The sequence below is a fragment of the Nothoprocta perdicaria genome, unplaced genomic scaffold (genome assembly GCF_003342845.1).
Source record: "Nothoprocta perdicaria isolate Ctin4 unplaced genomic scaffold, notPer1 scaffold_233, whole genome shotgun sequence".
In the NCBI taxonomy this organism is placed as follows: Eukaryota; Metazoa; Chordata; class Aves; order Tinamiformes; family Tinamidae; genus Nothoprocta; species Nothoprocta perdicaria.
The window spans coordinates 694,814-720,552 of record NW_020455459.1 but is presented as its reverse complement, the minus strand read 5'-3'; the positions used below and the strand labels follow the sequence as shown (position 1 = coordinate 720,552).

The window sequence follows — 25,739 nt, the reverse complement described above, 5'->3', positions numbered from 1 at the left end:
TTAAGGAGTGACCTCCTTTACACATAGGAGTTAAAATAAAAACACACTCCTAACAGTGTACAAAATGACAAGCTTTTGGCTATTACCACCAATAAAATGTCTGTCACTCCAAGATTGGCCCCATGGTCAACACATGGGAAAAATAATGACATTKAAAATTTAGAAAACATAGGAACAAATCACAGAAAACATTGTACTGCTGTATAAGTTTATGGTACACCTGTGCCTTGAAAATTATTACAATTCCATTTCCTCATTTGAAAAAACATAAAAGAACTAGAAGACCATCAGAAATGATGCAAAAAAATCAACAGCATGGAACAGCTTATACATAAAATGATAAAAAACTAGGGCTCTGCAGACAAGAGGCAGCTGAGGTTAATGCAACAACTTTATAAACGTGAAAGGAAAAAAGTACATAAGAAATGATTACTCGATCTTGCCCCATATAACATGGAGATGACATGAAATCGGAGGGACTGGTCACTAAATGGGATAGTGGCTCCAGGTCTGAGTCACTACTGCTGCTCTCATGAACAGCAACAAGTCCCCAAAGTCATCTTATACTTCTGTCCTAGAGCAACTAGGACAGCACTGAAAGCACAACAGCTAATTCCCTCCACACACACATCCTTTTCACTATCTTTTCTTGCTCGTCCTTCCACTTACCTCAGTTTTCATCTGTCCTGCTTGCTCCTGCTATTCATTTACTAACTTCATAATTTATGCAGTTCCCTTGATCTTTTGTCTTCTACTCAAGGCTTCTTTAATACACACCATATTAGAAAGCGCTCACTGCACTCACAGCACTCACTCATCTATTTTCTGCTACATTCTCCATGTTTCTTCCACATATTCTGTTTGGGGGCTACCATTACTGATACAGTCTCATTGTTTGTTTTAAAATTTTGTTTTTCTGAGCTTTTCCTCCCACTAGTAACCTGCTCTTCAGAGGGATCTATCACCTGCTTAAGTTCTGCAAAATGACAGTAGAAATATTCTTCTCAGCCTCTTTTCTTCTATAACCATCTCACCCACAAATTCAAGCACCTTTGTGTACCTCAATTTATAGGCATCTCTCTACATCCAAATTAAAAAAAAAAAAAACAAAAAACCCCACTCTTTTCTATCACCTTCATACAGATACTATACCACTGACTCAAATTCAACACAGCTTAGTACCTCCAAGTCCTTCTTCACATGCTTGTTTCCATGACGACTGAAAGGTGTCATCCTGCAGGCCAAATTTCAGCTGTCATCACCAGCTCTCCTGGTCTTCAAACACATCCTACTCTCATCCTGTGCCTTCTATTTCAGTATGAACAGTAACAAAAATATAGCCTTTCTTTCAATTCCCACAAAACACTATTTTGCATAGAAGTCTTAGATGGCATCAAAAGTTTAAGACAATGAAAGGATTCCCCACCACCACCCACTGCCAGATATTCTTTCATATGAATCTAAGATTTATGAAAGTAGATTTTGGAATTTCCCGAAGTACTAGTGATTAGATTGCTTTCATGAAAATTGCTGTATTTGTTCAAGTAACTATGAAACATTACTATGATCCACAAATTAGGTTCAAAAATATAACCTATGTTTTCATTATAAACAACATAGTCACTGGAAACATATTGTCTTTCAACTAACAACACCGTGCTAYATCGATATCCATTTAGGCAGTTTTTCCATCTGAAATTTCATCCTAGTGTATTGTCTTGTCTGTTAGTCCCCTCTTTAATCCTTCCACAGGCTCTTCGTTTCCGCTTCCAAAGGCCACAAAACGCTATGCCCCAAAGCTTACACATTACCCACTGGCAAAATATTAATTCTCCATCAAGCAGTGGTGCCAACCTTCAGCTTCAAGTAAAAGCGCTTTTGCCTTTTTGTGTTCTCTAACTAATGTGCTACCTTATCACCCTTGAGAAGTCTTCTGAACATCCTCTTTGCCCCAAGGCACTTAAGTACATCTTTACAACAGACTGACAATACACAAGCTATTGTGCACCCTCCATGTATCTGCCCTCAGACTTCCATATACTTTGACTGTTAGCACTTTGAAATATAGGTTAGCAAGCAAAATAAACAGTTCTTATCTGTGGTCCCTCAGGTTTGATACATCAAAAGTACATACTTATGCCTCTCAACCTACAACAGTTAAGCATCACAGGAGGTAGTTTTCTTTTTGATATATTTATGAGAAAAAATATTCAGACTTTTAGATCAATACACTATATGGAACCTCACAATTTCTCTAGGTGAGAGAAACACTGTTCTTCAAGGATCTATTGTTTGTCTTTTACTCAGATTGTAGAAGATAGATAGTAATTAAAAACAAAGTTCCATTTTTTAGCTAGGTACTATTACCACCACCTCTATCCATGTTAAGATAAAATTATTATAAATTCAAATAAAACTTTGAACTGATTATTTCATCATCCATTTGGTTTCTATTTCTTAGCAATTCTTTAATATCCTTGATTTTTGTTACACTGTGTAGCAGAGGAGAGTGTATGGGGGAAATATGTCACATAGCATCCCTTGAAGGTCACATCAAGAAAACTATTTTTGTTACAAAATGAAACTTATTTTAATGTTGTTTTATTTTATACTTGTGATTTGGTGTGAGAAAGTGAGGGGAAAAGACACAGTAAAAGCTTTGAAGGACTTAATTTTTATAAAGCAAACTTCTTGATCTACCATAAATACTCTAAACAGAACATACCTTTCACAAAACATCCTTACTAAAGTATTTAAATACTTCTGCCTCTTTAGTATTAATTTGTAATTTTACCATATCTAATTTCTATTTTTAATATTTGCTTTCAAATGTATTTTCTCTCTCAAATTGAGGAGTGAACACAATCTTTTTTTTTTTTTTTCACTTAAGTACAATTGTTTAGGTCCAGATTATTTCACACTAATGAGCTAAATGAAGCTAGAAAATGTGCTGAATGACAACAGCAATTCTCAGCTATTAATGACATTCATTGCTCTTCACCCCACTAATTTATCCAAATCTTCAGTTTCATCACTGCCATCCTCAAATTCTGCTTTTCCAATGCATTTAAGATTCAATTTCATTTCTACTTAATCATAAACTCAGAACTGTAAGCTGTAGAGAGGTAATGCTATTTTTAAAGCTGCAAAGTGTCCTAACAGTAACATATGTAAACACATGCCTGTTTACGGACTCTAGTTAATCAGATGATTCTGCTCACATTTAAATTGTATCTCTCATTTATACAGCAGTGACTCTGGATGGGAATTTAGAAACATTAAAAAAGCATTCCACAGGACATGTTAGTAAACAGAAGATGTAGCAGTGTCATAGCAAACAAAATGAGGCTCTAAGTTTGCTAGTCCAATAATTTCAAGAGTATAATCCTTTATTTTATGCATTTGTCTCAAATAAGTGATTTAAGAATGATCTGTTTTAGAGTTTAAAATGGAACAAAGTCTTCAAGAAATAAAAACTGGACTTTCACTAGAGCAAACTTATGTTCCTCCTTCTTCTGCACAGGATAGACAGGTGTTACTTAAAAAGGGTAGATATTTGGTACAACTTCAGGTGCATTCATAACATTCCCACCTTGAAGGTCATCATTGATTGTACCGAAAGGAATGAACAAAAAGAAACAGAACAGAGGAAGGCAGAAAGAAGCAGCTCCAAGTCCAAGATCAAGGACAAGGAAAAAGAAAGTTCAAGATGACTCTTCTATTCAGTAATAAGTCATTCACTTCCAACTTTAATATAGAAATCTTATCTGGCTCAAGTCAAAACACTATCTAGAAATAGCAGAAAAAAATACTGCCAAATTACAGTCAGSAGAACCTGTGCACAAGTTAGAATTTCATATGCAAGTAGAACAAATAAATGTCTTCCAGAAAGCAAAACCATTACATAGAGCTAAACAAACACGTCAGAGATAAGACATCTAAAAAGAAGGCACTTAATAAGATGTATTATTATCAGTCTCAACAAGCCTGATTAATAAATACTAATTTATGCCTTTTTACTTATTAGAACTACCCAGGAATAGTATAGCACATAAAGGCTTAAAAAACAGCAACTTTAACACAATAATTTATCACATTTGCAACAAGATGATTTGAGTGTCAAGACTGAAACACTAAAAATATTCTATTGATTTTAAACAGGTAGAGTTGAGTCAAGGACCTTTTTATTTTTCATTTTACAAGTCTTCTCAGGCTACAGACTATTTTGAAGATACACAAAAGAATCATTTCCAAACTTTGCTGCAAACTCTTGGAGGTCTCTGGGATGCCTGTTATTCAAACTATTTTATTTAACATCGTAAGGCACAGCCTTCCATCAATGGAAGTACTACTCAAGTCAACTCGTGCTAAAAAGAATAAATCGGTATTACATAGTTTGAGATCTTTAACACAATGGCTTTTGTATCTCAGCAGCTATGTTATAAGTATCACTCAAGGAGAATTTCAGTCAAAAAGATAACTTTTTTTTTTTTTAAACCATATGTGAAAAGAGAAAGGACAAAACAATTTCCTTTTGTATTTGCAAGATCATCTCAAATTCAGATACTAGTAACAGATTTACTCTGAAGATGCTCCAATAGTTGTAGAGTAATAGGATGAACTACAAAAGATGGTGAGCTACAGAGCAYCAAGTCTTTCATTAAAGGCTAGTTTAGATAAAAAGAATAATTACTCAAATGCACAAAAGATGGAACTAATTCAGCACTACCAGGTTAAGCATGCATCAAGTAGATAGTTTGCATTGGAAAGTGGTTATCAAACTTCAGTGACAAAAGCACCTGATCTAGCTAAACAATAACCAGCTACTGCATCACAAAAACATTACCTTACAAACATATGAATAATGAAGAAAATATGGAAAAGAACTGCAAGTCTAAACTAAGCCTGCAGTATGTATATAGCAGAGCTATTTATGAAAATTTTAAAGCTATTTAAGAACATAACCTATCTACAAACACGTGACATTCAGAATATTTTCAGAATATTTCAGAATATTTAAGGTTGGAAGGGAYCTCTASAGATCATCTAGTCCAACCTTCCTGCTCAAGCAGGCACACCTACAGCATGTGGCACAGGGTGGCATCCAGGCGGGTTTTGAAGACCTCCAGASTAGGAGACTCCACAACCTCCCTGGGCAGCCTGTTCCACTGCTCTGTCACCCTAACAGCAAAGAAGTTGCTCCTCACCTGGAGACGGAACTTCTTATGCTTCAGTTTGTGGCCATTACCCCTCGTCCTATCGCTGGCCACCAGTGAGAACAGCCTGTCCCCTTCCTCCCTGCATTCTCCCTTCCTGAACTTATACATATTAATCAKATCCCCTCTGAGCCGTCTCTTCTCCAGAGAAAAAAGGCCCAGCTCACTCAGCCTCTCTTCATACGAGAGATGTTCCATTCCCTTAATCATCCTGGTTGCCCTTCTCTGGACCCTCTCCAGAAGCTCCACGTCCTTCCTATACTGGGGTGCCCAGAACTGAACACAGTACTCCAGAAAGTACACAGTACTCCACATTCACAGAAAACAGTTTATCACTATACTAAATACAAAAGAAAAAGAATTAAATCTTACTTTTACGGACTATCTTACTATATGGACTTATTGAAAATATAATCCAAAATGGAAATGATCTCTTGAAGGAGTCAGATACTACAAATGCAGAGACATGTATCTGTAGATAATGCATCAATTTTATGATAGCAATTCATATATCTTTTAGCAAAGTAACCTGAAATGCATACAGCTTCACAGCAGATCTTCATGGCAAAAAACTACAGATCAATACCACAATCAATAAAAGAACTATTTTCAGTGTGTCTCAGGGCAAACAAAAACTTTCCAGTGGAGGTGCAAATCCTTTTATAACAAAAATGTGTACTACTCCTTCTTGGAATGTGACTGCCACCCAAGCCATTAAAGTCACTAAAAAAAAAAGCAAACAGACTTCTACTGCAACTTGCCAGAACTTAGGGATGGTTGACAACAATGATAAAGTTAACCTCTGTATTTTGTTATCACTATTTTGAATAACATTAAAATTAAGAAAAGCAACAGAACATATGCAGTGTGTAGTAAGTTATTTGGCTAAGAACATAAGAACAAAAATTTGTGTCACTATGGAAGTCACTATACATCCAAAAGAATTTTACAGAACTAAAACTAACAAACTCTCCAAATTAAGGCTCGTTCCCCATTGTATTATCAAACATAAATCAGGATGTACACAAGGAGCTCTTCCTAAACAGACTAAAGCCTCAGTGATTTTAACTTAACACACTTAATCCAAGTTAAAATACATCTCAGAATATTGTATGAACTGATTTTAAATGTTCTAACATAACTTTTATTAATGAGAATCACTGCAAAGGTATCAAAGGAAAATATATCCTATATCAGAAAAAATACTCTGCATCAGAAGTACTGCAAAAGTCAACAACAAATTTGTTTCTTCATAAGTGACATTTGCACAATTAGAAGTATAACCTAAGTGATCTTAAATCTGAATTCTGCCTCCAAAACACTTTCCTGCTGCTATATTTTCATCACATTATGAAAAGTCACTGTCTCAGTCAATATCCAGAAACAAAAAAAAAAAAAAAAAATTGTATTCTGTATTTAGAGAAATCATTCTGAATGTCAGATGACACTCAATGCAGCAGACATTTAATTTGCCAAAGCCAATCCTTCAATATATAAATACTTCTAACGAACAGTTATTTCAGCTGCGAGTCACACAGGATCTATAGCAGGGCTGAGCATCTATGATGAACAATATCTATATTAAGAAAAAATATGCAAGTTACAAGTCACTACTGGCTCAATTCAGAACACAAACTAACAGACGATCCTACATCTATCTAGACAAAATAGATATGAAGATTATTTCTCTTACCTTCTGTTCTTTGGTGGTCCTTCTTTGCTTCATATATTTTACTTTTTGAAGGAAAAGCCTAAAATACACACTCYGAAACGGACATGTCCTGTAGCTTAGCTACTTACCTGGACAAAGCAGGAACTGGCACTCCTCTTGCTCGAATAGATGGCTTTCCTCGAACAACTGGAACTTCTGCATTTTCTGAACCACCATTCAAATATGTTAATTCTTGAAGCTGTGCCTGTCTGATTTCATCATTGTAGTCCTAAAACAGAGGAGTAGGGGGAAGAAAACTATTCAACCACCACATCGGATTAGCACCACACACCCTTCTAAATGAAAGTCAACCTACCACTGAAAAGTTTAGAAATAAATAACACATTATAATAAGTACATCATTTAGACAAATCCTCCAAAAGTAATTGCATATTAGGTGCAATTTTTACTCAGGTCACATTTTTCATCTGCACTGCATAGTACCGCCCAGGTAGCTTTGAAACTTAAAATATAAACATTTGAACATTGTAGATGACTTTGGGCAGAGGGAGGAGGATAAAAAGGTGGATGGGATAGAAAAGGGTAAAAGGGTAGATGAGAGAGTTCCCACATTCCGAGATATTTGCTTTTTTGGTTGTTCTTGTATAGAGAACAATAGTCCATTAAAATCAGTGAAAATCTCACTGTCCACTGTCGTAAGGCAGTGCAGAGGAAATATACTTTTGAGAGGAGACCTCATGAGCAAGGAGTAGATCAGGTGCCTACTCTTTTAAAAGGGAGCTAGAAAGAAAAGAACAAAGAACTTTGTTCAGTACAAATGCATGCTATTATCTAAAAAGAAAGCGTTCCAAGATCTCCTTTCCTTCAATACAGAAAGGTGAATGAACTAGAAACACAAGATTTGTTATTCTGCACACATCTTCCCTCAAGGTCTACAGAAAGGAAAGTTAACATTATTTACATGGAATAAATACAGTACTTCTCAAATACACGAGAGACTTCTCAAAGACCTTGAGCGAACCTCAAAATCTGGCACTTTACACAGGAGTAACACAAATATCACAATGAACTCTTTAGAGCTGAATATATTTCCAACCATTTCCCCCACTTAAAACAAGCCAAGGAATGCATTTTTAGAAGAGGAAACAACAAAATCCTTCAGCATGTAAACGTACACATTAAGTACCTGAAAATGTTGACAAACCTAAAAAGAATGCAAAAAGAATTGACATAAACTGTTCTTATCTTTCACCACTTAAAAACCATCCCACAAGTGCTCCTATTTCAAAGACTATTTGTTCAAATCTCACCAATTTTACTATTTAAGAAACAAAGAAACATTCTTATCAGAAATCTGGTTTTATTGTATTTATTTATTAAATAACTTTCAAAAGAATATCAAGCAGTTTTGCACCAGATAGCTCACCCAAACATGAGCTCTGCACTACAAGATCAGTATGAAATCCACGTTCCTTATTTATTCTTGAACTCTTCTACTTCCAGAGACTTCCATTAATAAATATTTTAAACCATTCCTAAATAGTTAGTGTTAAAATCATGTGACACTATAAAGACATTTGACTGATCAGCTGACTTTTGAATAGATTCAAAAGTTAATTCCCAGCTGCTCGTTTAAGGTCATGCTCCATTTAGACAATAGCAGAAATCAAGAAACAAAATCAGTCTTTTCACACTCTGATGGTCTCAATCTGACAGTTTTCCAAAAAAAAGACAAAGAGGTCTGGAGCATCAAATCAGACTATCTCAACAAATGAAATATTTAAGGCTTTTCAGAAAAATACTCAATTATAAAAACAGGGGCTGGACAATCAAACCACCAGAATCAATCTAGAACCATGTGCACCAACTATCATATAGAAACCTCATTTTGTTTCTTGCTTTTGGACCTAACATTTGAAAAGCCTGTATGGGCAGACTTGGCTACAAAYGTAAAATATTACATAAGGTATGGAATGAAATATCTTGAAGTATAATGCTAAYGTACTGTTAAGACTGGCCTGCAAACACAAACCAAAGTCACAAAGCTTTGGTCACAAAGTTCTGATACAGCCCTATGGCAGCACTGTCCTAAGTAATTTCTCCACTACATATTCTCCTCAAAATTAAGCTCCAAAAAATTCCTTTCATCAGCAGGTATATAGAATGCTAGCTTCTTTATTATTATTTTTTTAAACAAGATGCATTTGGATTGCTACTGTGCATACTGGATCCTCTTCCTTCCCAATGCCTCCTCCTCCTTTTCTTGCAGGTCACCACTGCAGTACCTGGCAGCCTCAGTCACAGCAAGGACTCTATAGTGTAGATTTACAGAAAGGAAAGATGGTCCTTATCACAAATGCCAGAGGCAGCAGGAAGATACAGAGCGACAGGTCGGTACAGGGAAACAACAATAAAAGTAGACACGATAAGTAGTGCTGCTAATCCATTATGCTCTGAAATGGATTCTACAGTTAAAACTAATGGATGGTTGATTTATGACTATCCACTGCTGGAAAACAGTGCATTTCAGGTCAAATTCAGCAGACTACCCGATCTTTCCTCCTCACCTAGAGGACTGCCTGGTCATGGAAACCTGGACTTCACATCTCTCTAGACAATTTAGGAAAGGGAGAGACTGACATTTCACTTAAACACCACTGACAAATTGAAAGAGAACAAAGCTACTGTCACACTTTGTGAATGCTGCCCCGTCCTGACTCTGCTGAACACAGAGGATGTTTTCTTCTGTAGGAGCTACTACCTAAGACTTTTACAAGAGATCATTCCTTCCAACACCTAGTGCACTAGTCCTTAATGAACAAGGTCCCTATTTCTTAAGATCACATTTTGCTTTTGACTACCAAAACTGTAATAAGGAGAAGTATTCCATGCATTTTTCTATCCTGACAGCAAAGCATTCAGGATTTTCACGTGCTTTTTTCAGATGCAAACATTCTGGATATTACGGAGTAACCTTAGTTGCTGACGTTCCAAAAAGTATGCAAGAGATTCAGAAAAACAATCAGCAGCCTTTCCAGACACCATTAAGAGCCATTTCATCATCAGATGTTATAGACTCTTAATGCACAGGCAGCAAGACAGAGTAGATGAAAAATATTAAAGTTTTGTTTGCATGATGGAGTTTACCAGTARATATTTTTTCTTAAAAATATTTGTATACATTTCTTTAAGACAAGGGAAAGAATTCAGATACTCAGTAACCTAAAATAGAGCAATACTGTAGCTGTCAAAGAAACTTCCGCCACTCAAATCTTGAGAAGAGATTCTGACAAAAGACTCTTCCCTTCCTAATTTAAAGGAAAATATATTCTAAGTCAGAAACAACAATTCTACCTGCAAAAACTAGGTTTAAATCAAGCTAGCTTCATAAGCACTTTTGAGTGTATTAAACTTCAGGGCAGCTTTTTATGCCAATATTGTTGGAAGGCATAGCTAGCTTATGCTCTAAAGAACACATTATAAGTGCCAAGAAGCCTGATATATTTGTCTTCTTGAAGGACAACTGACAGTTGTACTACACTTTACAGAAAATATTGTGTTTTGCAACAGTTAATCCAATGGCAGTTTTAGCAGGGAAAAAGCTGTTATCTCCTCCTGGATTTGCACCTAGGAGGAAGCAGGAAGGCTTTTTAAACAACTATTCACTACTATTGAAAAGCCAAAGGAAAATTATGGCAGCACTAACATGATTTGCTGTTTTAGAAAAGWTCACTCATCTTTATTGTACTGAGTTAAACTGATGCTGCAACAACCAAAAAAAAWGAGTAGTAAAAGTATACAAAGAGATGGACTCTTTCTCTACTATCTTTAATTATACTGGTTTAACAGTATAGGTTTTAAAACATTTCATTTATTGCCCAATGAAGAAAAATTAAGATCTTGAGCGCAGAGGTGGAAGGATTCACATACATATCCTCATTTCCAGTGTACAGAGAAGGTATTTATAATCACAAAACACAAATATATTTTTTTAGTAAGAAACTATGAAATTAAAGTCTTTATACTTAATACATGGTCTACATGTGAATACAGCAACCTTTTGTGCCACAATAACATGGTATTCCTATAAGCATTCTGTTTAGTGCACCCTATTAAATCAGTTAAAATTTTACCTCTTCATCAAAGCAAAAGCAGTTTGGAAACTCCAAGGTTATGATCCGGTGGTCACTTATTTGCACTGAGCATAATGCTCAGCATGTTCCTTTGGACTTCAACTGTCATAAGTACATCTGCATTAATATACCTTAGTTCGCATGAGGATGTTCTAAATGAACATCCAGGTATCTCTATTTATTGTGTTTTGGTACGTATGTGGAGTAATGGTGGATACAAAAGTGGTAAAGTATACATAAACTAGTCTCTGTTTAGGAAAAAGCAAGACAGAAGGAACTGCCTGGAGCTCATGACCAACTCTAATCCAGGTACGTAAACTTGGTATTCCTGGAGTGACTAGAGGTCATCCAAAGTAAAATGCTGAGGACACAGCAGCAGCCATGCCACATCATCAGCACAAGCTGTTTCACTGAAATCTCAGTTCTACTTCTATCTGCCTGTACCCCTGCTAACACAGCCATGGCCACATAAGGTTTCCAACCAGTCCTCAACAGTTATAGTGCCTATAGTCTAGTAACTTGTGCACTACTGTCATGCAGAAATACGTATTTTAGTAACATTCCCTTACCTAGGTCTTCTGTATATCAGATCTTTGAAATTAATCTTCACTTGAACAACAAATAACAAACTAGTAAAATAATAGATTTTAATAATGAAAAATATACTAGTACATCTTGAGAATGCTTTCTGTATTCATTCGTCTGATAACCAATTACAGATCAATGTTCACTGCAGAGCTTAAGCAATCAGTGATTTCACAACCAGCAATATTATTTCTAGTGTCTGAACTGTACTTAATGGCTTAGATTCTTGCAAGTAAATTAACACTACAAAGTAGTTAAGGTTGCTCCTTATGAGAAACAAGTCTATGGAAGATACTAAAAACAAGTATGTGAGGAATACTGATTGGTCTGGAATGAAATATTTCCAGTATTTGTATTTTATGCATCCAAACATGAATTTCACATCTAAGCTGTACGGTTATTCATACATTTGAAATTCATATTAGAGTACAACCTGGTTCTTAATTACAGTGGGTAGAAGAAACTGTAAACACATTTTTCATTTATTGACATCAAATTTTAACACAAAAATAAATTTAAAAACAAAAAGTAAATTTACAAACAAGACCAGTGGTTGGGCTAGTGTTTATATTTGGCATATCAGTTACTTCTTTTCAGGGAAGAAAAGATTACTCCAGACTTGGAAAAAGATTTATTTTTGTTTAAATTATATATATATATATAAGCCTTATCTATATGCAATACCAGAGCTCCCTCTTATCTGGACAAACATACTTGAATTCCCTTCAAGTCCCCTGAGTTACTACTGTCTACCCAGAAATCTACTTTTGCATACAAAAGTCCAAGCAGAATAAAAGCACTGGTCCCAGAACTGYCAGTTCTGCTCAAGTGTGCATCAGAATCAGATAAGAATGACATACCTCAACTATTATCACTAGCTTCATGTAAGAGAAAGATAGAATATGAAGTTGTCTTGATTCTCAGCACTGACTAATCACTGAGGATTAAATGGGGGAGCAATATTACTATTGCTTAGTTAAACAGAAAATGATATTACTGTTTTAAGATTTYGGGGGTTGAGGAGAAAAGGAGGGAGAAAATGTCTCTTACAGGTTATTTTTCCAAATTTTATTAGATCTTTTCAATCATTTACAAGTCAAAATACTATATATTTGACCAGTTTGAGTAAGGATAAGTTAGCTCTCTCAAGGTCACACTAGGAGATGAAAGCACATGTGAACAGTCATGCACTGACCCAGTAACATGTAATATCACAAAGTCAGAGATAAAATAGAAATTGGGGTGCCAATTAAGTCCAGTGTCCTTTCTACTAAGAAATATTGCCTTACACATGAACTGAGAGCATTTGTTACCTTGTTACCAAGTCCTTACCACTGAGTAAGGACTTGAACGAGCATCAAGGACAAGCATATTCTCTGTGAATTGTTTATTGCTCTGTAAATTCGTTTATTGCTCTGTAAATACCATATTCAAAGGCTGATAAAGGATCATAGGAAAAAAGTCTGGTATTTAATGAACAATTTAAGAATACTAACAGGGATGAGGAACTTCTTGATTTCTTCCAACGCATGTCCCATTCTGGCATATGCTTCTGCTGGTGGTGCAAAGACTTCAATTAAAACATGCAAGTCATCGTTTAGGTGGAAGTACTTTGCCTCACCACTTTTTCTCAATTCTTCTTCCTGGAGAAGAGAAAAAGGTTTTGTTGTTACTGCTACTTCTCCTCTCCCCCATTTTAAACATAGTATATACAACTCAAGCATTAATTACAACAGATTTGGAGTCTTTACATACACTAATTATACCTAGATGTCAAAAGCTGAAAACTGTATTTTACAGATATATCTCAAACCATAAAGATAGCATTAAAATATTAGAACAGTACAAGTTTGCCCCAGCCATATTGCATGCCTGGTAACACTCAAAGGAGGACACAAGACCAAACTCTGCTCACATGTAGAGTACCACAAGGAAGTTCATTTCTCCCACATACATCTGTGCATAAAATGTGTAACAGAGGGAAACTGCAAAACAGTTTGTCTTCAGAAACAGGTTTGATCTAATATTCCATCACACATCAAGCATTTAATCCAAGTTTATTTCATCCAAGTTTACTATTAAAGCTTCTCACTTTCATTGATGTTCTTACGCCACAACAAATACCTGATTCACAGAACAGTGTACGTTGCCTGGATATGAAAGTCGCATTTTGTGATATTGTAGGAAGAGGGTAGGAAGATACAATCAAACACTGTTTTCAAAACCCATTTGGCTTCATCCAACCTACTTCAAGACAACTGCAGAAACTATGCCTTCAATGTAGAGTTGAGTTCTCCGAAATATTTGCATTCACAAATTATTCACAGACCTATGGGATCGTTTCCTAGTTTCCGACATATAGCAAATGTCACTCAAAACAATTAATACTTAAGTTATTGTGAAGTTTTTGTTGTATTACAGACAATACATTGTACAATATAATTGCTATGTACTTCACTACAGAGCAGATCAAGGATGTCATTTTTATGGTAGCATTGTATTAAAAATCACTCTTTTCTGACGTTTATTTTATGCTCTTTACTATTTAGCAATCAGAAGTAGTTAACTGGTGCTTATCTAAAAAATACAGTTTTGATGAAAATTAACAGGTCAGAGTCAATAACTTAGACTTTGTCAAGACAACCATTACCTTGTCAATACAAATAACAAAGGCATCTCAGGAAATAAACTCCAATATCATGMTTATTGATATTAAATACGTATGTTTTAAAATATCAAGTGTTTCTTACTTTAAACTGTTAGTTGAAGCAGTTACTCAAGCTGTACGAACCATCACCAACTAGCCCTACAGGCAATTATGCTTTTATCAGTTGAGCTCCTTAAATATTTATTATATGGATGATATCAAGTATTATTCCTCCCTTCTCCCCTTTATTTTTAAGGGGAAGATAACCGAGTAGCTARATGTGCAGGCAATTTTAAAAAGTAAAATTGTCCCTTTCTTGGGCTTTCTGCACAACTCTTCCTCTCAGGCACACAAGAATATCCCTCTTCGGTATCAAACTACTTGCACACACCATGCAGCACCATTAACTGTCTCATGTTGCAAACTCCAGCTCAATACTGTTGCTTTCACTAGCCATCACAGTTAAACTTCCCCATACTAAGCTGAAATAATTTTACAGCACTAAGTTCTACAACACTCTACACTCTACTACTGCAGTAGTTTAAGCAAATGAAATTCAGGCAGCTAATTTATTTCAGAAAAAGTTGGAACATCCAAAAGAACAAGAACAAATTGCAACAGCAGGAATAAAATGAGAAAAACAAACAAAAACAAATTTAGCTGGGATCAGCTACTTTTTGAACAAGCCTCACTCAAACAGAAGTCATTAATTATTCAAGAGTGAACAAGATAGAGATACAATAAACTTGAACTGCAAACAGTAAGGAATAGCAAAGTCAATTCATGTTGCTGGTGCAAGTTTTTCAATGAGCAATTTTAACAAAACATAGAAGATTATTTAAATTAAAGCTGTTCAAAAACTCCTTCCATAGATAAASTTTATCTTTCTTGCTTTACTTTTTTTGGCATCATTTCCTTTCATTATAGTAACTTGTTTTGCATTCACCAACATAGCTTGACAATACAGAGGGCAGCTCTTAGCAGCATCATACAATGAGGAATCTGGATGGCCAATAATTAAAAACACATTTTYCCCTCTGTGCTGCAATAAAAAGCAAATATCTTTGAGATGCAAGCAGCCCCACTTTCAGCTGCCTTAATTTTGTCAAAAGGTTGAAACTGAACTAAAGATAGCAAAAATCACGGCCTTCCACAGTTTTAAAGAAAATTTGGACTTCCAATCTCTGTTCCTAGTACGTCTCCTTCTATCTCTTGCTTAATATGTGATTTAAGCTAGATTGGTCTTGATACTTCCTGCATTACTTTGTGGGGAGCCTCACGATAGCTTATTATAGATTCAAAATATTCATATTGAAGGCAGACTCCATAAGGAAAACAACTCCACAAGGACACAATCAGTATTACTAAATTCAGTGCTTTAGTATTTGCATCCATCTTTGATGGAGTTTGTTCTCCTCCCTGGAAGGGTTAAAGAGGAAGGCAAGAAATGCAGTTTCACTCTTCACCAACRTTATCAGGTCTTTTTACCTTTGTCTTGTCCCTCATAGAACCTTTTCCCAAGATAGACATTTTGGTCAGCGTTTCTTCCTGTAAGCGCTTTAGAGAGTTGCCACGGGGCCCCAAAAGTTTTCCCACAAAGTTGAACTGTAAGGAGAAAAAAATAAGAGACACATTAGCTCATTATTTTTGATCAAAAGCCCAGCGTGAAGTCAGCAAAGGCGAAATATTTTGCTGAACAACTTACTGGAGTAGGTACAGTCATATATCATAGATCATAAATTTCATAGCCATTAAATACAGACAAGTAGGACAGATACCACTTTAGTGACTTTTCCAGATACCAACAGAAACCTAAAATATCCAACCCAAAGGATTATCAAATAGCATAAAAGGAACTCTCACTCATCACATTCAAAACTGAGGAGAAAGATAACTGAACTACAGTTTTGCTTTTCAACAGCTTTTAAAAGTGAATAACCATAAGAACAAAACTTGTTTATAAGAGGAAAAACAAGCAAGTCATTCACCCTTGAGGATTTATGAAAGACAGTAACCCATAATGTACCCTATGCGATCCCAGAAACAGACAAGGAACAAACAAATCTAGTCCCAGCAGAAATAAACACATAAAGCAGTCTTCTCACTTGCCACACCATCCCTCCTATTCTTCAAGTTTATGAACAGCAGTTGGAGTTCATCATCATAATATTCATCTCCTTAAATTACATTATTGGCTTAGTGTGCCCCAAAAGGAAAAAGAGGAATAGTACTTAAGAGAAAACACAGCTACTCCTATTTATAGAAAAATACTGAAGCAAGGGCTACCTGTGAAAGTCTGAGGCTCTTTTAGGTCAGAAGGGACTTTAGATGGAAAGGAAGATAAGCAGACAGAAGTCCAAGAACTCCTCATAAAAAAAGGAGAAAAAAGGAARAAAAGGAGAGTTTGCCTGCCACCACTTGTGGGCACACAAAACTGAGYTTGAAGGAGTCAGGAAGCATGAGAGTTGCTCCATAGGGCATTTATTCCCAGTCACAACCTGTAGGAGCATCTGTTGCTTTTGTACATCACAGATGAATCTAGTTCTGTAAAGTTTACARTATTTGAAGAATAACCACAGAGGAGACTTAGACTTTCTTAAACTCAGACATCTACTTCATTTTCCCTAAATAGTAAATAAAATAATTCACCCTGAAAACTGTAGAAAATGTTGTGATACAGGATTATTAATAAGATGTTATTCAAAAATATTTACCAAATAAAGCTTCATAAAACCAGGCTATTCAGACTGCYGTAATATAAAGGTCAGCCATGCTAACAAAAAGTCCCAGGCATAAATRCCTCTGCTGTAAAGAATTACATTTAAAGTACTTGTTTTTGTGATCTCAAGTTTGTGAAATTGTTTGTAGGCCATCTTTGATTCTTCATTTAACACATTAAAAGAGTCAAAATTGACTCTATTCCTCTGAATACCAGAGCACACCTTGATAGCCACACAGCAGCAGTAATTGATGCYGCTTAAGCTGCTACCAAAGCACTCATGAAAAAGACTGAGGCCCATCAGGCACTGTACAGCAAGGAAAGTGCACAACTCTGCTTTGGTTACTGAATTTTTAGACAAAAAAAATAAGCTTAAAAGTCAATAAATGAAAAAATCTTAAATGTTATGCTTTGGTTCTTGCAAAATTGATTCTCATTAAGAGCACRAGTTAGAACTGAGACACTGCTGACCAACTCTATGGCAGTGCACAGAAGCTACTGAACTTCAAGTCTTTCATAAACTAGGCTTTTCTTAAACTGTATTAGTTCAAACATCAAAAAACTCCTCAGATGACTTTAGTGTTTTGCAACAGTGTTTTTACAGCTCCTAAACTCAAGAAYGATATATATTAGAAATAAGTTGTCCAGAGAAGTAGAATTTTCCTTCTTAGAAACACTCAAGACAGCTCTCARGGCCTTTTATATAATATAGTTTAAGACTATGATTCCAATAGAGAACTAGTCCCTTCCAACTTGGACATCTCTAACTTTAYGATTATTGGAGTTATATCTAAAACGAAAGGTTTCAAGATAATTAAAGGAAAATAAGTAAATACAGAACTTCACCATAGATCAAAAATCAACGATGTCAAAAGTTCCATTAACTGAAGKATTGCTTCTTAAGAACAGTGACTTTGTAGTCAAACTCAGGGTGGTCTATATAATGAAAAAACTCCTAACATTTCAAGCACTACTTACGGTAACTTATGTTGATTTTTACAATAACTACTTTTATAATTTTATATTCAAAGATTATATAATAGCTTCATTTTTAAAGGTAGCTTAAGCAATTAAGTTATTATAAACAGATATTCCTTAAATTCCTAAATAAGTTTTGATTTGCAGTATTCAGATCTATTGCAGAATGTAGCATCTCCAACCTGATATAGGCCACGTTTCTAGATAACAGTTTTAATATATTCAAATCTAATATTACTTGAAGCAATCTGACAGTGACTTAGGGATAACAAAGCATGTATTTAACTGTGATACAGATCTGAATATCACTTTCTAACAAACAAATTCAACCTTTCAACAGTTTATTTTTTAGTTTCTTAACTGCTGAAAATGTCACTTACAAATTATGTACACTTGCAACAAAAAAGTAAATTCCATTGTACAAGTATAATTTTCAGCTTAGAACAAGAGTGGCTAAAAGTGACTAAAAACAGAAAACCTGTGACACCCAAATCTAGCATGTTTATTCCAATTATTCTAACTATTCTAATTAAAACCAAATAGTTCTAACACTTGCCTTACAGATCTCCACTACCATCACAAGTTCTCTCAAAAGCAAAATATTCCTCATATGGAAGCTAGACATTATGGTGGCTGTACAAGCAGCTGCACACATGTTCTAGGCAACGCACTTAGTGAACTTGAAAATGTATTAGCTCTATCTTGAGACAAAGTGAAATATCCTTTCCTATGCACTGAGGCTCAGATTTGGCAAGTCTGAAGTGTGAAAAACATCTGCTGCAAATCTGACAAACCCTGCTGATTTAAGAACATAAGACTTTCAGATACAGCCTAAAGGCATGGGAATATTAGCAAAGGTTACTAAAAAGCAGTTGACAATGTCATCTCAAAGACTTTGCACACAAATAACAGAAGTAAAAAGGCAATGGCACATTTCAGAGTTCATCTATTATTCCATAAATAGAATCTATTTATTGACAAGACTGAATAAATCCTTCAAGCACAAAATTGAAGTTATTATGAATAGGTACTAAATTTGCTTTGAACTATTGTTTTCTCTTTCACTTTACAGGGGATATTCAAGMACTCAGAGTGATATCATCCACTAAATTACCACTATTATTATCAAGTTCACTATCCCCATTAAAGGATATCAAAACTCAAACCTAAAGGTATAAAAACACATGAGTGAAAACAGAAGATACAGAAAGTATTTAACAAATACAGTCTAGATGTGACAAAGTAGAAGCAAGTAATCCTGGTGGCCCAAATTCAATTCTTACCCAAATTGCTCACGTATGAGCTTCACAGGTACTTCACATCCAATCCTAGACATCAGTGCCTCAGAGTGTGTCCCTCATACCCCTCCATACAACTCTGAACAGGTGCCAAAGTTACTCTAAAAGATGGATGGATCACCTACATTAAAACTAGGGATCATCTGTAAGTCAACRCAGATTGATTTCTTAAATTAGAATTATGAACTTATTGCAGTTGATGGTAGATAAACATGACAATGAAGTCTGTATCTCAAAGCTGCTTCTGGATCTGCTCCAAAGGATCCAACAAATATGGGTAGGCTGAGAAAAMTGAAAACCACAGCTATAAATTAAAGCTAAGTTTGCAACAAGAGCATCGAGATCTATRACAGAACTGGRGAAAAGGACTGAAAGAGATAGAAAGTTTATTACATCYGCTACTCTTCAGGGCAAACAATCTGGYAGCCATGAGTCATGTCTAGTGAAATCTGTCAGAATATCATTAAAACATCACTAGGTACACATTAGTTTGAGCAAAAAGATATGAGATTCAGGAATACTCCTCTATTTCCTAGAGTTTTATCTTCACTGAAAGTACATCCCTCTTCATCTCTGGTTTAATCTGTGATTTAAGTTAAGAGTGTCACCAACACCTTGTGTCAGACACCAGGATCCCTAACTGCTCAGACAAAAGTATCTCTTTGCCATGGTGTCCACTAGCCTACAAATACAGCAGATATAGCAGATAAAAAATGCTATATTTTGCAGGCTAGTACAATGGAGATTAGGGAAACTGATGCTTAAAGTCATTTCCCTCAGGACTTGGGTTTACMTAAATATGTCTACAGCAGTAATCTGGAGATATTTTCTTAGAACAATTTGCTTGAAATTTTTCTGCAAAAACAGTTCTGAAGAAGGCTGCCACAAAGGAATACACAAATGAAACATACTTTGCGAGCATCTGATCTATTGTATGAACTGCAGCAAGGAAAGCCAATGCCAGTGACACAGCATGCTTAAACGTAAGTATGACTGAAATATATATCAGAAAAAGTAATCCTTGTTTACCCCCATCAARACAAGTCTGCTGAGAATGCTTCATCCAGCTTAAAGTATTTTGCRAAAGAAGAAATGCTTGACCAAATGTTCCAGCCAATTCCAAAGCCACAGAAAGCTTCTTTTTTCATAATAGCTTTCTCTAATAGTTCCTCAGTGACTGGATTACATGAAAAAAATGATAGCAATCTTTTAACATTCAAGAACACTTTCCCTTAGAGCAAGTTAAAATCAGAAGAATCTAAGGATTTTCCTTAGTCATTTCAAAAGCCATAAGGTTTCCAGAAAGATAAATGCTTCAAGCATCTATGTTGTACCACATCAAATTATTATCTTCACATGTCTCTCATAACATGGTAGCAGATCACATACTCAATGTGAAGCTTTGTCAGTTTTTGTAAAGCAATTCAGTTATTTCTGGTAATATAGCCAGTTCTTTCATGTCAACTATGGCTTTACAAGCAAGTTCTTGTTCCCCATTCCTAATTCCAATTCCCTAACCCAAAGAATCCACACAGAACTCAGCTACTGTGCAAAACTGATTTCTAACCAATAACATGRTTAAAATATTAATTTATCCACAGTTTCTCAAAGTGACTGTAAATACATACCATAAGATAATGTACTTTTTAAATAGATATTTTTCTCTCAAACTATTTAACTAAAGGTTTAAATGACCTGGACTGAGGTACCCAGCTGRCCAAATTCAATATCCTGTATATAATTATATACAATATACATGTGTATAATACAATATATTAGATCTTATTCAACTAACTTTGAAATTTAAACATCCAGCATGTGGATTTCTACATTCTATAACTTAATCTGAAACTGAGTCCTGCCTTAAAAAGCTGGATCTTTCCCTAACACATTGCATAAACCTAGCTCACCTTCCTTCCATTTTTCCACTTGGAAAAAGTCTTGACTGGACTTGCAATCTACAGAGGGGTTTTAGTATGGTTGTCTCACCAAGTAATACTTGGTCACCATGTAAAGACAATAGTTTGGTTTTGTTTCATGTTCTTCACAATACATTGCACACTATAGTTATATCAAATACACAATTAACTTYCAGTAGAAATCAAGCATGGCTTCAAGACTATCTTGTCAAATTGCTTCATAAAGCMGACAATTTAGGATGTCTAACTTTAGTATGAGATATTATGCTTGTTAATACTTTCAAGATTTTAGCAAAGCCAAAGGTCTCTGAAAGAAAGGTAGCAACACAGAACCAATTAAAGACTGMTAGGTAGGAGACAAGTTTAACATATCCGCATGAGACTGAGGAAAGTCTCTTTGAACACTCAGCAAAAGGCCAGTTAAATGCATCTGTTTATCTATTTTCCAGTGGAAACAAGGACAYTAAGATAAAAAGTGAAAAACTTGCTTTTTAGTATGAGGCCCACCAGATTCCTTTCAAAGAAAAGCATGAATTCTGAGCTTCAGTTCAACAGCTTTCTGCTKTAGTTACCCAGTCAGCCAGGGCTAGGAGAGGTCACAATGTTGAGTATGCAGAGGACCTGGCTTTGATCTTGCAAGAACTTGTGACAAAACAGGTAATGCRACCAGCCATGGCAATGACAGGTTGACCAGATCAGAACTAGAACAGTCTGACCTCTGCTGAGGCTGTTATGACTTATTCAAAGAGTCAGAATTAAAGAGSAAGTTCTAGGGAAAAAAAGGTCAAAGAGGCACTAAGAGGAAGTTTTTTATTGAAGCAGTTAGCTGCATTGGTCTAAATGTCSCCGAATAAGTAGCAAATTGATGGAAAACAAAGAACAGAATAACTCCTGCTAACAAAACCACTTCACTTGTAATTATTATTTAAATATTAAACTAAAAGGTTAATCTTAAACAGTTTTTCAATTCAGTTTAAGTTAAGCAATGCAGCTGTTTTCATTTGGGAAAAGGTTGCCATTTCTAAAGTTGAAGCAAGTTCAGCTTTTCSTTTTTATTTCCTTGATGTCCAAGTTTGCCAAATTCAACCCAACTGAAACACCTCAGTKCCAGTTTGACAGATCATCAGTTACTGAATGTGATCAGGTCTAAACAACAGATCCCTTTACCAACACCAAAAGGACTCCATGCCCTAAAAGATTAGAAATATCTTTCTGTTTAGAACCTTGTGCCTCTTGCACAAACTTTAGCAAGGGCTCTTGGCATAAAGAAAGCAAGAGGACTATTCACTTACTAGAAGAATGCCTTCAAATTCAGCATTTATACATAAATAAGTATTTGCATCACTCGATATCCCAACACTAACCCCTCTTGCAGGCAGCATAGGTGAGGTCTGGCAAATCACATACAGATGCAGAAAAGGGCCTAGACGTAGAATCCTTCACATGAAGCTTTATTTCAGGTTTTATACTCTGTGCAATAACCCTGACTACTTCTATTCTGCAACTCAGGATGTATGATGCATGCACACCAAATTCAGCTTGYCCCCCAAGCACCTGGAATAGTTTTATATATACCTCCTACAGAGTGGATAAACATTCCTAATTTGAGTTCTTCTCTGAAGGCCTCTAAATAAATTTTTTGATACAAAAGGCTTTCAGATTGCCTATATACAGGCAAAAACTGTGACATCACTCCAGACCCTATACAGTAGTCCAGGATAAGGCCATAAGTTTGCCATGTTGAAGCTATATCACCTTTTCTTAACCTCCCTTCCTTGTGTGGAGGGGGATAATGTTTGGATATTATTCTTTACAGTCACTAGGATGGAACTGTGAATTTGAAGACAGATGCCTGCACGTAAGTAACAAGCTCAAAGAAATTCATGGAAGTAACTTTTGCAGAAACTTTGAAGCCTCTCCATATAGCAGTCCGTCCACGTTACCCAGCACAGCATAGGTGGAAAATACAGCACGAAGAAACTTATTTAAAAGAGATTCAGTGAAAGGCACCAAATAACTGAGTTTCTTTGCTCCACAAGCAGAGACAAAAGCAGCCTTGAAGATTCCAGTAGGAAAAGTCATTCAAATAAAGATAATTCTGATTTTATAGCATTATCTCTTCATAAAATTTGCTTAGAGCTCCACAGTCTATTGAATGTTGAATAAGTGCTTCTATGTAGCAATTCTTTATTCTCGAATAACAGCTAGCAGAAAAGAAATATTAAGGATTCACGATGGCCAAAAATATTAACAAAACTAAGTTTCCTACAACAGACTATATAATTGAGTAATACAGGTAAACTTAATTCAACATTACAACACAGGCTAATCTTTTGAAGGATTGAAAATAAAAAAATAAGGAACTCATTTTCTAGYGGTGCACTTTAAACTGTACTTTTCCTGCAATAAAGCACAGCACTTCAAGCAACTCAAATATAATTCAACCCTTTTGCTATTATGAAGATTCTCCTTTTGGAGGAGAATTTATTTTTAGCTATCTGAAAAATATGACTTATCTGCTCTCAAAATACTGTTTTGTATAACTGGGAACACATTCCTGCTCTTTTGTTGTAAGAAGCAGCTTTCCTACTACAGAGTTCACTTGTGTCAGTGCCAAAAGAAAACGTTAACAAATACTACTTTGAACAGAAAACTAGGCAATTCTCTCTATAACCTTTGTTAAGGGAGAATAACCTGTCTGAATAACAGCCCAATATTAAATTTAAAACAAAACTTTATCTACAAAATGGAGGAGAGACATCCTAGCTTCCCAATTAACACAAAATTTAGCATTGTACATAGAGAAATAAGAAATCYGAGACATGTAGGCCCAGACTGTATTCAGGCATACCATTCTTATCTTAAGTTACAGTTCTTAAAGATGACTTCAAAATGGGTGGTTCCTTGTAATATATTTTCAAGATAGCAATCATTTACATTTTGTTACGTAAAATAGCAAAATATGATCTTTGAGAGGTGAGAATATTGCTTGCAACAGTTTACTTTAGCAATCATGCAATAATACCTAGGTTCAATTTTGTTTTCTGTAAAAACAGTTCCGTAAGAATTTTCTACAGAACAGACCAAAGGATAACATTAGTAGCATTAACACTGTTTAAAATGCAACAAATTCCTCTAATATCCTAACTAGATAACTATCCCTTGAAAGTATTCAGATATATAAAGTATAAAAGGTGCACTTACCTTCGGAAACTGTTTTACTGGAATCAAAACTTTCTGTCCCAACTTCATATTTTTATTGATGACTACATCAATATATTTTTCTTCTTCCTTCCCTTCCCCTTTTTGGAATTTTTCAATTTCTGTTCAAGAAAAAGAAAAGCCTATTATTTTTTCAGTTTAAGACCACAATCTAAAAGCAATGTCTCTTCAAAAACAACTGGGTAATTTCAAAAAATCAGTTTTAAATTAATGCATTACAGCATAATAGCATTAGATAGAGGTCCAAGGAGTAAGCCATGCTTACTGTAAACTTAGGAGCAAATGTCAATTCAATCTCTCTCAAAATATCACAAATGCTATTAAGCACATAAATCATATCCCAAAATCTGGGATTAGTGCTCTAGCACTGATCACATCATTAGGAGTGATATTTAAGAAGTCCCAACCTAGACCTCACGATACTACATGTCCCCGTATGCACACACAGAGCTCATTTTCATTATAGCTGTCCCCTGTGCTAATGAAAATAGTGTAGACTGCAGTTCACAGGTGGTAAAAGGCAAAGAGCTCACAAGGAGACTGAAAATGAAGCATCTGTTGAACTCTTCCACATCTGGCTATAGCACATTAAACACATGTCATCACAGGGCTATCAATATACAGCCATGTACTGAATTTTTACAAAAGGTCTTCTAGACTAATAACAAACATTTGTCCTTCCCAGTCATCTTAAGTTTGCTAGTTGAATTTAACTTTAAAATCAAAAACATACAAAATACCCTTGCAGTTTCATTTCAGCTTCACTTCTTGACCAGAAGTTAGTGACACTTAAAATCTRAAAGATTTCTCTAGGGTGATCAGAACAAACACGAGACAGACAGAATTTGAGTGCAGTCAAGAGACTGATTAAAAACACAGAAAGAATAAAGCATCCTTTAGGTAACTCTTTAGAAGAGAAATGAGTTTGAATTGGCCTTTCTTCACTACTGAAAAATAGAAGGAACTATGATGGGTAAACAAATACATTTATTCCTACAAAATAATGCATCATTGACAGTTTAGTTTAATGAATATTAGTTCCATCCCATGTATCACCACAAAAAAAGACAGCACTAACATCCTTTCTTATAGCTGAAACTTGAGCTTCCTTTCCCCTTATGCTCATTCATCTTACTAGCACAGAAAAGGAAAAATGTTTTCAGCAAAGTTACAACTTTTCCTTACAACTGAAAAACTACAGTAGTAAAACTGAACTCACTAACCAATCTAAATACTCCTGGAAGAACAGTCTTCTGCACCTATGCTTTCAAATGATTTTTTTTTTTTTGCTAAGTTCCTAGAAAGTTTCAGGGTGATATGGATTCTATGAATACAGAAATCTAGAAATAA

General features: G+C 35.4%; 1 protein-coding gene across 3 annotated transcripts in view; it reads right to left on the bottom strand.

Moving 5' to 3' along the window:
* KHDRBS3 (KH RNA binding domain containing, signal transduction associated 3) overlaps nt 1-25,739 on the bottom strand; it is a 79,542-nt gene that overhangs the window by 31,615 nt on the left and 22,188 nt on the right. For all 3 annotated transcript variants that reach the window (XR_003249411.1, XM_026039564.1, XM_026039565.1), the window contains exons 2-5: nt 24,372-24,490; nt 15,742-15,858; nt 13,103-13,249; nt 7,017-7,156 (exon numbers count right to left, since the gene is read on the bottom strand). Coding sequence is in view for 2 of the 3 variants with exons in the window: in XM_026039564.1 (XP_025895349.1) it covers nt 7,017-7,156; nt 13,103-13,249; nt 15,742-15,858; nt 24,372-24,490 (523 nt within the window). In the remaining variant the exon portion in view is untranslated. The remainder of the gene's footprint in view (nt 1-7,016; nt 7,157-13,102; nt 13,250-15,741; nt 15,859-24,371; nt 24,491-25,739) is intronic.